Below are 16,087 nucleotides of genomic sequence, written 5' to 3' on the forward strand. Positions count from 1 at the left end.
GGGCCATAATTTTTTTAAATCTCAAATTCATCTAAACACTAAATAAATTATTTCTTCTCTTAAAGCTAGTCAACAATTTAAGAGTTAAATGATTGAACCACAGATGGTGTGCTGGATAGAGCTCATTCCACTCTGTTGACTCCTAAATTGTGCCGTGTGAAGGTCTAAGTGATTTAAGTTAAATGTCTTCAGAGTTTTCCTATACTCTTTTGTTCACTAAATATTGTTTCTGTTCTTATATTTTTGTCTCCCTTTAAAAAAAAAAACATTGGAACGTTTTATATACTTAGTTATAAGATATTGTGTATTGATAGTATCTGCACAAAATTTACAAGTGAAGTAAAACTGTAAAGGACATATCAAAAGTACAGAATGTTTGTCACTGATAATGCTTTAGGCACTCCTTGTCATGGACATAAATATGTTTTATATGCTAACTATACTATAGTCAACAGATATTCTTTTAGTGGTAGGCATAAATCATATAATAATGAGTTATACTATATTGGAATTTTACTTATTTCAAAATTTAAGGATACTGTTTTTAGCACATTATAAATAAGAACATATAAACCTGAGTTGTAAACAATACCCAGTGACATTCGTATTAGATATGACTAGTTTAGCAGTTTTGTGAGGTATAGGTAAATTTTGAAAGCACATGATACAAAGCTACTTGTCACAAAAAGTGAAGTGTAAATACTCATTCAGAATAAAAGGCAAAAATACTCCTGTTTTTCAAAACTTAGTCTCTTTTAAAATTTGTAGTATTTTGCTGAACTTCAAGTCAGTTTATATTGCTTTTAGAGTTGTTGGGTTCAGCACTATGGAATCCAATTTGTTAAGAAACTAATAGACTATTATAGAAATAACATATTAATATATATAGCATTTACTCTGGTCTCATGTCTAAATATAATAAATATAAACAAAAACAATTCTTTAATTTTTTTAAAGAGAAAATTTCAATATTCAATTACTCTTTTCCCTTCCAGATTGCAGATTTTGGCTTATCAAAATGGCGCATGATGTCCCTCTCACAATCACGAAGTAGTAAATCTGCACCAGAAGGAGGGACAATTATCTATATGCCACCTGAAAACTATGAACCTGGACAAAAATCAAGGGCTACTATCAAGCATGATATATACAGGTACAGCATGTTACTTTTGCTCAGAGTTAACTTTGTCTAAAAAACAAGATTAATCAATCCGAATTTTGAAGCTACATTTTAAAAGTATGATTTTTATGCTTCTCTCATAAGTGTGGTGAAAATAAATTAGAGACAGTGGTTAGTGTTTTTCATATTAAAGATGCCTTGCTTTGGGAGTTCCCTGGTGGCCTAGTGGTTAAGATTCCGGTTTTCACTGCTGTGGCCCAGGTTCAGTCCTTGATCAGGGAACTGAGATCCCACAAGCTGTGTGGTGCAGCCAAAAAAAAAAAAATTAAAAATTAAAAATGTGAAAATAAAGATGCCTTGCTTTTTTTTTTTTTTAATATTTATTTACTTATTTATTTGGTTGCGGCGGTGGGCTCCTTAGTTGCGGCACATGGGCTCCTGGGTTGCAGCATGCAGGCTCCTTAGTTGCAGAATGCATGTGGGATCTGGTTCTCTGACCAGGGATCAAACTCGGACCCTCTGCATTGGGAGCATGGAGTCTTAACCACTGCGCCACCAGGGAAGTCCTGATGCCTCGCCTTAAGCTACTTTTACATCCTTAAAAATTATTAAAGCATATCTTGTTGTCCTATCAATTTATAATATTCAAGCGTTTTTATCATATGTGACCTTGATGGGGGAGGGAAACAGTGCAATTAACATTTAACACTACCAAAAGAGACAGTACTTACACCAGAAAAAGAGTCAATAGAATAGGGCTACATGAGACAGCCTTTTTTATTGCTCTTTATTTTGTGTGAATAATGGAATCATGTAATTAAAGGGCATAGCTTATCTAGGTGTGAAAGAATCATCCACAAGTTATCCTTGCCTATAACTTCAAGTTCTTATTACAGTAATTTCCTAATTTTTCAAATTGAATTAATTCCCTTTCAAAACAAAACTGTATATGAATAGTCATCATCTTGGTTCTATACAGTGATTCTTTAAGCAACATTTCACTACATTATTACTTTAAAAAATGGTATCTCACAGTCAGCTTTTAAAATCAGTACCATTTTAGTTTATTATGAATAGTTTATAAAGTACTATATGTATATTTTTATCTTAAACAGCTATGCAGTTATCACATGGGAAGTCTTATCTAGAAAACAGCCTTTTGCAGGTAAGTGTACTTTGACTTCCTTATTCTAGGTGACATCATATTGGTAAGTCATACTCAGAACTATCTGAATAAAGATCACTTATTTTAAATCTGCCTAACAGTCATTTTGTGGAAAACACACTAGAAAAACAACAGTTTGTCATTGTGAATCCACTGTATGTTGGAAAGTACTGGATTAAGGATCAGAAAAATGTGTACATTCTTCTTGTTCTGATAGTAAGTAACTCTATTATAAGCCACTAAATCTCTTAAGTCCTCATTTTTTTAATCTGCAAAATAAGAATTTTGAATTCTTATTTCTAAGATTCATTCCAGCTATAAAATCGTTTGTATGAAAATTTAACTAGTGCTTCTTCTAAAGACCAGCAAATACTGAAGAATACTTTAAAAATTTTCTGATAATATTGTCTCTTTCTTTATTTTGAGGTTCATTTAGGTCAGTTTGCTGTGTAACAACCTCAGAATCTCAGTAGTTTACAAACTAAACATTTATTTTTCATTCACATTGGGTTATTAGTTGCTGTGGCCCTTCTTGGCTCTGCTAGGTTCTGCTCAGCTCTGCTGAGCTCTGTTTTACTCTGCTCTCTTCATACTCCATTGGCCAAGTCAAATCACATGGCCAAGCCCAGAATTAAAGAGGTGAAGATATAAACTCCTCCCACGAGAGGCAGCAAGTCTGGCAATAGCTGGGATCTAAATATTCCTTTGACAGAAAGGGAAGTAATGAATTATTCCTAAGATTTTAAGAGTCCCTCATGTTCATTTGGTTGGCTTTAGAATGTATTTAATATGTTAAATCATAATATATTTCTAATGAATGAAATATATTTGTTTTGACAGAAGTCACCAATCCTTTGCAGATTATGTATAATGTGTCACAAGGACATCGACCTGACACTAATGAAGAAAGTTTGCCATTTGATATACCTCATCGAGCACTTATGATCTCTCTCATAGAAAGTGGATGGGCACAAAATCCAGATGAAAGACCGTCTTTCTTAAGTTAGTGTACAGTTTTAATCTGGGCCTTTTGAATTACAAAAATAACAAATACGCTGTAAATAAAATATTCCTTGAACAACTACGAAAGTTAGCTGACAAGCTCAAAGTTTTTTTTCTTCTAATTCAAAGTTGTTTTTATTTTATGAGATGAGATTGAAGTGGTAAGGAGAAGCTGTTGACTATCATCATAAAAAGGTTAGAAATTTATTCCAAGTACAATGGAAAGCCATTAAAGTGCGTTTTTCAGGGAAATAACATGATTAAATTTAAGTTTAGGAGATATCACTCACTGCTATGTATAAGCTTGATTGGAGAAGGGCAAGAGTAGAATTTCCAGACCAATCCTGGAGATCGAAAAATCAGATAGAATTAAGATTTATTTCAGAAGTAGAATGAATCATCACCTAAATGTAAACATAGAAGAAAATCTTCATGATCTTGGGTTAAGCAAAGAGCTCTTATATATGACATCAGAAACAAGACCTATTAAAAAAATTCTTTGATAATTGAACTTCAAAAAAATTGAAAAATTTTACACTTCAGAAGATGCTATAGAAAATGAAAAGACAAGCTGTAGAGTGGGAATCTTCTTTCCAACTAAAAAAAAACCAAATATATTTTCCATTCAAAACTTATGTCTAGTGCTCATCAGCATTGTATTTAAATAAAATCAAAAGATGCTATAATAATGGATTAACATCTTATCTCTTATCTCCCAGAACCATGTAATAGGGTGTGTGTGTGTGTGTGTGTGTGTGTGTGTGTGTGTGTGTGTGTATGTATATATATGTATGTATGTATTGGCTTGGCCAAAAAGTTTGTTTGGCTTCTTCTATAAGATCTTACAAAAACCTGTACGAACTTTTTAGCCATCCCAATATATATCTCCTTTGTCCCCAGTGCCACTTCCAAACTATAATTTCTTCTCCATTCCCTAAAGACTCTAGCTCTTCTGAAGATCATGCCATTAGGCAGTACTTCTCTACAAACTTCCTGGTTTTTCCCTGTTGTTCATTGCAGAACAATGGCTTTTGGCTTACTTACTTCTACATCCTGCATTGATCAGTGCTGCTGAATATTTGAGAGGAGCGCTCTGCGGATCTCTGGAGTTCTCTGTCTGTGTACTTCTCCTCTTTGGTGCTCTGTCCTATAAACTCTATCTGCCTCCGTCTACCCTAATTCCCAGCCCTGTCTCTTCAACTCTGAGCTTCCTCTGGGCCCCGTCTTACTTCCCTACCCTGTAGTATAGTTGGAAACTCTCCCAAGGCAGTAAGCTTGGGTAGTCAGGCTGTCATAAGGCTGACCTCAGTTGTTTCCTATCACTTAGAGATCACTGTCCTTTGTTACCTGATATCTAGTGTCTTGAAAACCACTGTTTCATGCATTTTATCTGGCTAATGGTTGTTTAAGGCAGGAGGGTGAATTGGTCCTCGTTTCTTCATCTTGGCCAGAAATGGAATTCATTGGTTTCTCTTTAAATTAATGGCTAAAACTAGGCACTAAACTCTACTTAGCAATTCTGTGATGTTTCTCAAATACATCTACTATTCCATTCTCATATATCACCTGTTCTTAAGTTGTGGTGCAGGGACCTCTGGAGGTGGGGTTGGTTCCTGAGACTTTTATAAGTGGTTCACAAAATCAAAACTTTTCAAAATAATAAGTATTAAGGTATTATTTTCCCTTTTTACTCTCATCCTCTGGAAAAATCTTTCCAGAGATTAAATTATGATGATATCATTGCTCCAACGGATAATGGAATGTGTTTTCATATACTCTGATGTGTTAAAATTTTCTGTTTTAATCTAATGTAGTAAATATCAATAGATATGACCAACATATACAAAAGCTCTTAATAATTTTGAAGAGTTCTGAGACCCAAAAGTTTGCGAATTACAGATTTAGATGATCATCTTGTACTACTGTAGGAGATGCGTAAGTCCCATACTTCATGTTTCCAAAGTGAAGATGAAATTCCATTTCAATCCCTAAGAAGGAAAGCATGGGAGGAACATTTCTAGTCCTATCTGCCCCTCAGCACTCCTCCTCCTCATTTGTTAGTTTTAGAGTACTTATCTAGTCCCTTCTCAGTTTTCTCCTCCTTTTAGAAGTAAGCTTGTCTAAAGGATGCACACATTTTGTGCTTCCCCATATGGAAGCAGGTGAGGCCTGTAGCTGAGTGAGTAAAACTGTCAACTGAAGGGACAAAGTGTTACTAAGCCCATATGCTACAGATCTAAAAAGGGACATATTCCAATTAGCTTTATCAGTAATAAAGGTGATGTTTTGATCACCATCTATCATTATTGTGTGGCTTTTCTTAATAGATTCTGAACTTAGGAAGACAAGACAGGGGTAATGCATATTGTACCTTATCTTCCCTTCTTAAACCTCCTACACCCTATGTTCTGTATTTCTTTTGAGCATTGAGAAAGTAGAAACCATGAGAGAGAACTCCCTCATGGTTCCACTACCAGATCTATAAACTTAGTTGTACTTGACCTGTCTTTCCTGCTTTATCTCTTTTACAGTGGGAAAAAAGTGTTCTTATACAATAGTAAACAGTATTACTTGTGGTCTGGATGCCATTCCCTTACTCTCTCCAGCATTCTGTTGTTTATATTCTCTCTCTGCTCTTATGTTGCCAATCTCTGCCTGTCTACTGGATCGTTCATCTGTCATACAGATCTATGCTATTATTATATCCTATCTTTATATAGGAAAAGAATTCTTGACCCCAAATCATCCTTCAGCTACCACCTCGTTTTTCTACTCCCATTTAGATCTAAACACCTTGTAGGAATTGTCCATACTTATTGTCTCTACTTCTTCACCTCTAATTCAATTTTTAACAAACTTACATCAGTCTTCTGTTTTCATATCTCCACTAAAGCTGCATTTGTTCAAGTTACTAAGGATGGCAATTTTGGAAAATACTGCTTATCTTACTTGGCCTCTCAGCAGATTAGATATTGCTGACTCTTCCCTCCTTGAAACTTTCCCTCTGATAGCTTCCAAGACACAAGAGACCATCCTCCCTATTATCCTCTCTTCCTCTATCTCTTTTTTCCTTCCTCTGCTCAATTTCTAACTGTTGGAATGCCTCAGAGCTCTAATATGGGTCCTTTACTGTTTGCCATCTGTACTTTCCCCCTAGATGATCCAGACCAGATCATGGCTTTTATACTATCTATATGTTAGTGATGCTCAGTTTTGTATCTAGAGCCCTGGCCTCTCCCTTAAGCAACAGGTACATATATTATTGTAGTAATAGTGGTAATTATGATTGTTTCTACTCATTGGCTATTATGAATCATGCTGCTATGACTGTTCATGTGCAAGTCTGTGTGTGAACATATATGTTTTCATTTCTCTCAGGTAACAACCTGAGTGGAATTGCTTGGTTGTATGGTAAATTTATCTTTCATTTTTAAGAAAGTGCGAAGCTGTTTTCCACAGTGGCTGCATCATGATACATTCCCACCAGCAGTGTGTGACGTTTTCTGTTTCTCTACATTATTGTCAATACTTGTTATTTTCTGTCTTTTTAATTTTACCTATTTTAGTGGGTATGGAGTGATGCCTCATTTTAGTGTTAATTTGCGTTTCCTAATGACTAATGGTGTTTAAGCATATTTTCATGTGCTTTTTATCTATTTGTGTGTCTCCTTTGGTGAAATTCAATCTTTCACCCATTTTTAAATTGGGTTGTTTGTCTTAAGTTATTAGAGTTCTTTTTATATTCTAGATACAAGCTCTTTAAAAGGTACGTGATAGGTAAAAGTGTTCTCCTAGTCTGGGGCTTGTCTTTTTGTTTTTCTTAATAGCATCTTTTTAAATGCCAAAGGTTTCAATTTTTTTGAAGTCCTATTATCAAAAATTTTTTATGGATCCTGTTTCTGATGCCATATCTAGGAATTATTTGCCTAACTCAGGGTCATGAAGATTTTCACCTATATTTACGTTTAGGTGCATAGTCCATTTCAAGTTAATTCTATGTATGTTGTGAGGTAAGAATCTAAATTTTTCTGTTTTTGTGTGGATATCCAACTGTCCTAGTACCATTTGTCGAAAAGACTATCCTTTCCTCATTGAATTGCCTTAGCGACTTTGTCAAGAAACAATTGCCCATACTTATAAGGGCTTTAGACTCTCAATTATGTTCTATTGATCTATCTTTAGATATGCCTATCTTTAAGCCTGTACTAAATGCTCTTAAGACAGTTGAATGTCATCAGTTTGGGGAAAAATTTACTTAGGGCCTTATCAGTTAAATATTAGCATTTATGTTTTTCATTTTAATGGTTATAAGCAACCTGAGCTCATTATTTTTCTTATTTAGAATGTTTAATAGAACTTGAACCAGTTCTGCGAACATTTGAAGAGATAACTTTCCTTGAAGCTGTTATTCAACTAAAGAAAACAAAGGTAAATACTGGAAATTAGGATGTTAAATCATGGAGAGTTTTAGTTTAGTTTAATTTAGTTTTTTTCTACATACCTTCCACAGATACAAGCTACAGTACTGGGGCAGTGGTTAGCAGAGAGTATGAATGCTGCCTTGAATCTGTCACCAAAGAACTTTTCCATTTCATTTAAACAGCCTCCTCCAGATTTCAAAGGGATTTTCAGACCTCTCATATAGCAAATGTAAATTTAAAATGTGTAATGTGTGCCAGTTGTATACAGTTAATGCCCTAAATTACTGCAGTTGTTGTTGTTTTAATTCTATGTTTATTTCTCTAAAGTTTTGATATATAAAGAGTAAAAGATGTCTGGGTTATTGCACTTTATTGCCAAGTTAAGCTGTAGAATTTTTATTAATAATTGAGGCCCAAATGTGTATTTTCTGTGGCTTGTTTGTATCTTTTTGTTTTCCCACTCAAACACTGCATGTTGCATAGACCAAAGTAGCAGTTGTTATGAATTACCTAGAACAGTTGTCTTATTTATTCATTCTGCTCTTGTAGATCAGAAAAACAATTGAAGGGACCCATTACTGCAAGGTTTTCTTGCTGCTATCAAAAATTGTTTAGAAAGCAACTACAGTCCTTTAGGGACAAAGTTAGCCTAGTTTAACACTTTCTGGGTTTCATTAAGTTGCATTTGAGATATGATAATAAAAACCATCATTTATTAGCCAATGTCTTAGGTTGTGAACAGGCATAATCCAGTTTGCTGGATCTGTTAACATAATCTTTGGTTTAAAAGGGAAGTGCATAAAGGAAACAACTGTCCTTAACCAAACTTAAAATTGATGGTGGCAGTATTAGTACCTGAGTTTTTTAAGGAACTAAGGAGGAACTGTGCTTTAATCTTTTGATAAGTTTTCATTGACTTCTCTGCTTCTGAGTAGGTAGTCTTTTCCAGAACATTCCAATCTCTCTGCTTCTTAGTAGATACAAACTTCTGTTAACATTTATTTTTGCCTTGTCTTTTCAGTTCCCTTTTCTCTCTTCACAACTTTCTCCTCTTCTGCCAAGCAAAGGTGGATAGAAGGGTCTGTTTTCTTGGTTCTAAGAAACTGAACTGGAAGAGAACCAATTCAGTTCCTTTTTTGTCCCCAACAAACTTAAATACTAGGATCTATATTTAAAACTGTTAATTTGGGGGAGAAATTTTTGCTTCTTAAATAAAGTAATTTAGTGTATATTTTTAAATACTTGAGTATCATTTAAATAGCATTACTTTCTTTGGTCACTGTTTTTAAGTTGCTGTATTGTTTTCACTCAGAGTTGTTATTTTTTTTTTAAATCCTTGTATTAATTCTGTAAAACTGTTAGGGAAAGAATATCATCTCCATTTTATAGATGAGATAACTGAGGTATAGGGAAGTAAGTCACATAACACTACACAGCTAACTAATGTCAGGGCAAGGGTAGAATACAAATTTATTAAGATAATAAGATTTTTCATAAAGAAATTTCTGAAAACAAAGATCACAATTTAGGGTGACTTGTTTTGTTTGAGTTTCCTACATTTTTTTCAGTTCTTTGAACTGGCTCCTATAATTCATGTTTTCACAGATAGTATCTCTTATGTCTTGAGCAGTAAAAACTGAATCAAAAAAAGTTTTTCTTTGATATGTCATTTTACTTCTTTCTAGGGACTGACTCACTAGTTCATAATTTTTTTTTTTTTTTTTTTTTTTTTTTTGGATTCATAAATAATTTGAATTATCATTAACTGATCGGTTATGAAAAGTGATGTTAGTAATTAATGATACTGTATAACAATAAATATTTTAATAAATTTAAAAGAACAGAAGAAATTTACATAACAGAAATGGATCCAAAGATGAATTTTAAAGGTTCATATAAAAATGTATTTAACAAATGTTCACTGGACTGCTTTGTGTAAAGTACTATGCCCCATAGATTATATACATAGATGAATAGCAGTTTTTTTTCTCCTAAAACTTCTTAGACATGTTATGGAGCAGACAGTTGTTAAGTATGAATAATGAAGGGCTGGGTGTGGATCCCACCAATTTCTAAAGTTCTGTAGAGCATTTGACGTTATGTTGGTTTGGGGAAGAAAAGCAGACCCATGGTTTTGTTTTTAAATCACTCAATAGTGATGGCAGCTAATCCAAGTCTGGCTTAAAGAGACAGGAGTGAGGGCTTCCCTGGTGGCACAGTGGTTGAGAGTCCGCCTGCTGGTGCAGGAGACATGGATGGGTTCGTGCCCCGGTCCGGGAAGATCCCACATGCTGCGGAGTGGGTAGGCCCGTGAGCCATGACCGCTGAGCCTGCGCGTCTGGAGCCTGTGCTCCGCAACGGGAGAGGCCACAACAGTGAGAGGCCTGCGTACTGCAAAAAAAAAAAAAAGAGAGAGAGACAGGAGTGAATCACTAAACAATTTTAGTACAAAGGCATAGTGTTTAAATAAATCATCTGTTTAATAGCTACTATTTATTGAATGCTTACAAAGTAATCTTAGGGACTCTGCATATATTACTTCTAATCCTTCTTACAGTAATCCTGCAAAATAGGTATTCTCGTCTCCAGTTTACAGATAAGTAAACTAAGTTTAAGTCTCATGCCCAAAGTCAAACAGGTATCCTGGGATCTAAACTAGATCTTATTGGCCCCCATCGTTCCATTAGGGCACTCTGCCTCCTTTACTTAGTCCAGCCCTCCATTTCTTATCTATAAAATGAAAATAATGATAGTACTTAGAATCATGGTGCCTAAATTATAGTAAATGCTTAATAATTATGGATAGATAGATACACACACAAATTGAAATATATTAAGTACCTAGTTTGAACCAGATACTTTATATTCATTATCTCAATCTCTAGAATGATCCTGCATGTAGATATTTTTCCATTTTAAAGGATGAATTTGCTCAAGGTAACCAGTTAATATGAGGCAGGATTCAAAGCCTGTGTCTCTAAAATTATGTCCCCTATTCTACACTATCTCTACCTTTAAGTTAGATATTATATTCTCAACTGATTGAGATTTTCTTTCTATTGATTTTGTATAAACATATAAAGATAAACATATAAAATATGTTAAGTAGATTTTATTTTACTCATATAATTTTCTAATTATCTCTAATTCAAGTACATATATTCATTCTTATTACAGAGTGCTTCAAGTTCCATTCACTTATGTGACAAGAAGAAAATGGAGTTATCTCTGAACATACCTGTAAATTATAGTCCACAGGAGGTAAAAATAATTACGTTGATTAAACTCAAAATGTGAGAAGAATATGAGCAATCATTTAGTCTATCTCACTCTTTTATAGATGGGAAGCTAAAGTCCAGGGAGGTTTTAGGATTTTAGAATGGGAATCTCCAATTTGAAATCCAGCTTTTCTGATTCTTAGTTCATTGTTCATCTCATCAAATCACAGTCCTTTCTTTCTTGGGCATTGACTTCTGTCCCTGTCCTTGTTTTATGTAATGGATGGTGTTCCAGGGTAGTACATAGACAAATCATTGGTACAGTTCTGCCACTGTATTTCTTATTATACCTTCTTATTCAAATGTAAAAGAGCTATAATACCTGCCTTGTTCTTAACCTCTTACAATGATTAATAAAAAGAAAATGCCATTTGTGTGGCTATCCAAAAAGAAGGATTTCTTTAGTAGCATTCATTCAGAATTATTTCATATTAATGATTACTTTTAACAATATATAAGATATGTTCTCTTTACAGATTCAGAAAAGTAATAATACCTTCAAAATGAATCTTAAAACACAGTATGTAGTCTTTGAATCACCTTTATATTCACTATCTCATCTTTGGATCTTTAAGCCCATACATGCTTATTTTTAGATAAATACACAGAAAAAGAACCTGAGAGCCAAATTATTTAAATGCCTTGTCGAAGCTTAGGTAGTAATTCCATGACAGAGCTAGGATTGGATCCAACTTCTATATTACTTTTTCCATGGATTCCCACTTCTCCATGTTGAAGGAACCTGAGGCATTGAGAATAGGCATGTGCTCTAAATCAGTAGGTAATCAGAACTGCAGATCTCAAATTTCTCATGAGCTGGACAGAGTCTCTGAGATTATGTACAAAATATTGAAAAAATAATGATTTCTAATATATTTAACTATTGCCCCCCCATCCAATTGACCTGATAAAGAAATCAAGTTCACAGTTTTGTTACTTCACATATGTGTTTAATTTTGTAAAGTGTAATTTGTATTAGTTTTGATTCTTTATTTATAATAAGCCAAAAGCAGGAACTGTTTAGAAATTAAAGCTGTATAACTTTTAAAACGATTTTTCTTTAACCTAAATCATTTATCTTCTATCTATTTTAGGAATCGTGTGGATCCTCTCAGCTCCATAAAACTAGTGTTTCTCCTGGAACCTCAAGGACCCTGTCAGCTCCTCAAGACAATGATTTTTTATCTAGTACGTAAATTTTTCAGTCAGTATTACTTGCAAGTTTTCAATTTTCTTTCAAGATCATATTCTTGCAAGCAGTCATGGTTTGTATGGAACATGTCTTTCATTTGCATTTATAACTCGTTTTTTAAAAGTGACAGTCTAAAGATGTGAAAATAGTAGTGGGATGTTAAACAAATATATTTAAGTATTAAAAGCATTATGTTAGACACTATAGAAAGATATTTTTAAAAATCTCTTGTAAGAAAGAGGAGAAATGTTTCTAAGTCACCATAATATTAGACAAAGAGCAATGTATTATAAAAGATATAGGGATGTAGAACTATGGTAGTATAGTGGAAGAGTAACATTTTTTACAAAGCACTGTCACAACAACCTTGTGAGGGAGATATTCCTCATTTTACAGATTCTTAAGATCAAGACTTCTGGATCACATAGTTAGTAGCTGGCAAATCCAAGATTCGAAGCCAGGTCTTTTTGATAAATACTTTCATGTCACTACTACACCATGTTATCATCATGAAGAAATTATTTCTGGCTGAAGGTTGGACCTATAGTTATAAAGGATGGGCATTCCAGGCAAAAGGAACAGCATAGAGGCAAAGAAGCAAGAAAACAGAGAACAGTGAGTAGTTGGGTTTAGCTGGTGAAGAGGGTGAATGAAAGATCAGGAGGGTGGAGTCATATCATGATGAATTCTAATACTATGCTAAGCCATTCAGGCTCTTTTGCTTGGGTAGGGAACAATTACTGCAAATTTTTGAGCAAGGGTGTGACATGATAAAATTTTTCGCTTTAGGAATATTTATCCTGGCTGGAATATGTAGGATATTTTGGAAGGGAAAAGGAGATTCAAAGTGGGGAGACCAGTTAGGAGACTATTGGTCTATTATTGTACTACAGGTGAGAGATTATGATACCTGCTCCAGAGTGTGAAGGAGAGAATAGTGTGAGAGATGTTACAGAGGACACACTTTTCACTTGCAGGAAGGAAGAGAGAAAAAAAGATAAAGCTGAACAAGTTTAGCTGGAAGAACATTGGTGCTATTAACAGAAATAGGAGTTGAAACAGGTTTTAAAGTTAAGATGAATAATTAAGTTTTTAATTTTTTTTTTTTTTTAATTTGAGCTGTTGAAAATGTAGGGTTCACTGAAGACAGAAAATTTAATTACATGGATTTGGGAAGGGAGGTGACAATTGAGGCCCTGAGGTTGAATAAGTTTACCAAAGGAGAGTGTAGAAAGACACATCATATGTAATTTAGAGGACACATTTGAAGTGCAGAAGGAGGAAGATGACACAGAAGAAAAAATATGGTACCACATGAAGAAGTAAAATTCTATGATTTATAATTTACATAGGACAGACGGAAATATGGTAAAAACATTAAGCATTAACCTTTTTTATCTAAAAAATATTTACTTGTGGAATTAGATTTATGAACCAGCTTATGCAGTGAAAAATTAAGAGACACTGAATACTACCCTCTCTATGACCCGGATGTTCATATTTTAGCTAATAGAAAGAGCTAAGGAATATTCTACCCCTAATGAAGATGTTGTGTTTTATAGGAAAAACTCAAGACTTTTCTGTGATGCGTCAATGTCCAGTAAATCACAGTTGTGACAGTAACGTTTCTGTGGCTCAAAGAGCAACATTCTATGATCACAGGGCAGCTCCATGCTCTTTAGCAATAATAAATCCACTCTCAGTGGAGGGAAATTCAGGTAAATATGTACTATGAGACACTTTGTAAATGATGCCATTTATCTTGCAACCATATGTTCAGTAGATTTGCTATACGATGTTTTATTTGTCTCTATTTCTTCAGTATGATATATACATACCATAAGTAGGAAAGTGCTTCCAATCCCCAAAGACATGAGTGTTGATATGTAATAATAGGCCAAAATAGTATTCCATGAACATCTATCTAGGGAGGGATTGCTAAGAGGAGGTGTGACAATATGTTACTAAAGGTAAATATATTTTTGTTTATCAAATATGCAGGTATTCTTTATGTTTTTTAAAAAATCTGAGAAAAAGTGACATTTGCCCCCATGAATTACAGTGTATAAAAATGCAGTGCTTTGGGCTTCCCTGGTGGCGCAGTGGTTGAGAGTCCACCTGCCAATGCAGGGGACACAGGTTTGTGCCCCGGTCTGGGAAGATCCCACATGCCACAGAGTGGCTGGGCCCATGAGCCATGGCCGCTGAGCCTGCGTGTCCTGTGCTCTGCAATGGGAGAGGCCACAACAGTGAGAGGCCTGCGTACCGCAAAAAAAAAAAAAAAAAAAATGCAGTGCTTTTTCTTGGAGAGAAAGGGAAGAGATAACCCAAATATCTGAATGTTTCCTGAAAATAAATAGCATCCCTCAAAATACTAGTGTTCCATATGAGAACAATCACAGCAAAATTAGGTTTTATGCCTTATTATTTTGTTTTTCATCTAATTTTACTCATAGCTATATATCTGTCCCCACCTTCTTACTTGTCATCCCTTGCTTTTCTACAGAGCAATTTCAGCCTGGTATAACCCAACAGTGGATCCAGAGTAAAAGGGAAGATATTGTGAACCAAATGACTGAAGCCTGCCTTAACCAATCTCTAGATGCCCTCCTGTCCAGGGATTTGATCATGAAGGAGGACTATGAACTCATTAGTACCAAACCTACAAGGACCTCAAAAGTCAGACAATTATTGGATACTAGTGACATCCAAGGAGAAGAATTTGCCAAAGTTATAGTACAAAAATTGAAAGATAACAAGCAAATGGGTCTTCAACCTTACCCAGAAATACTTGTGGTTTCTCAATCTCCATCTTTAAATTTATTTCACAATAAAAACCTATAAGTAACTCTTTTTCAAGAAGAAAAGTCAGTGCATAAAAGGGTATTTTGTATTTCTTTTGCCTTGATAATGTTGTTTTTATGAGATTCATATGAATATTAGAAACTTTAATGAAGTTTCTTCTTCAGATAAATATTAGTCTCCTTCCATGACATTATAGTATTTTTTAAATTAATACAGTAGAAAGTTTGATTTTTGCTGCATAGTTCAATTCTTTTTGTCTCTTTGGTTAATTGAAACTATTTTTTCAATGTAATAATTATATTTTTATTGTACAAAACAGTGTCCCATTTTCACATATACTTTCTTTGTGGATTATTTATTACTTGTTTAAGATGCTTGACTTTCTGAAGACTTAAATCAAAGAAACTTTTAAATGTTATTTATTGAGTTCTTTAGAAAATTGTTTCAAAGATAAACAATACAAAGTGTATAAAGAAAAAATTAATCCTTCAACATGTGTTTCTACTTCTATTCCTAGCCTCAAGTAACAATCAAGGTAACAACCAAAGTTAACAGCATGATGTGTATCGTTCTATCCCTTTCTTCCTGCTCATACTTAAAGTATATGCCGGGTGGGGACTTTCAAGATGGCAGAGGAGTAAGACATGGAGATCACCTTCCTCCCCACAAATACATCAAAAATACATCTACAGGACTTCCCTGGTGGCGCAGTGGTTGAGAGTCTGCCTGCTGATGCAGGGGACACGGGTTCGTGCCCCGGTCTGGGAAGATCTCACATGCCACGGAGTGGCTGGGCCCGTGAGCCATGGCCGCTGAGCCTGCACGTCTGGAGCCTGTGCTCTGCAACGGGAGAGGCCACAACAGTGAGAGGCCCGTGTACCGCAAAAAAAAAGCAAAAAAAAAAAAAATACATCTACGTGTGGAACAACTCCTGCAGAGCACCTACTGAACACTGGCGGAAGACCTCAGACTTCCCAAAAGGCAAGAAACTCCCCACATACCTGGGTAGGGAAAAAGGAAAAACAGAGACAAAAGAATAGGGACAGGACCTGCCCTTCTGGGAGGGAGCTGAGAAGGAGGAAACGTTTCCACACACTAGGAAGC

The 16,087-nt window shown here is 34.8% G+C and overlaps 1 protein-coding gene across 1 annotated transcript; it reads left to right on the forward strand.

The window, feature by feature from the left end:
* Positions 1-957: 957 nt before the first annotated feature.
* RIPK2 (receptor interacting serine/threonine kinase 2) lies at positions 958-15,591 on the forward strand (the record flags this gene model as incomplete). Its single annotated transcript, XM_024755875.1, has 8 exons — positions 958-1,153; positions 2,236-2,285; positions 3,126-3,287; positions 7,630-7,715; positions 10,886-10,969; positions 12,081-12,174; positions 13,741-13,896; positions 14,685-15,591. Coding segments are annotated over 8 exons (1,166 nt in total), but the record flags the coding sequence as incomplete, so codon positions are not given.
* Positions 15,592-16,087: the final 496 nt, after the last annotated feature.

Source organism: Neophocaena asiaeorientalis, unplaced genomic scaffold (genome assembly GCF_003031525.2).
Source record: "Neophocaena asiaeorientalis asiaeorientalis breed wild unplaced genomic scaffold, Neophocaena_asiaeorientalis_V1.1 scaffold728, whole genome shotgun sequence".
Taxonomy (NCBI): Eukaryota; Metazoa; Chordata; class Mammalia; order Artiodactyla; family Phocoenidae; genus Neophocaena; species Neophocaena asiaeorientalis.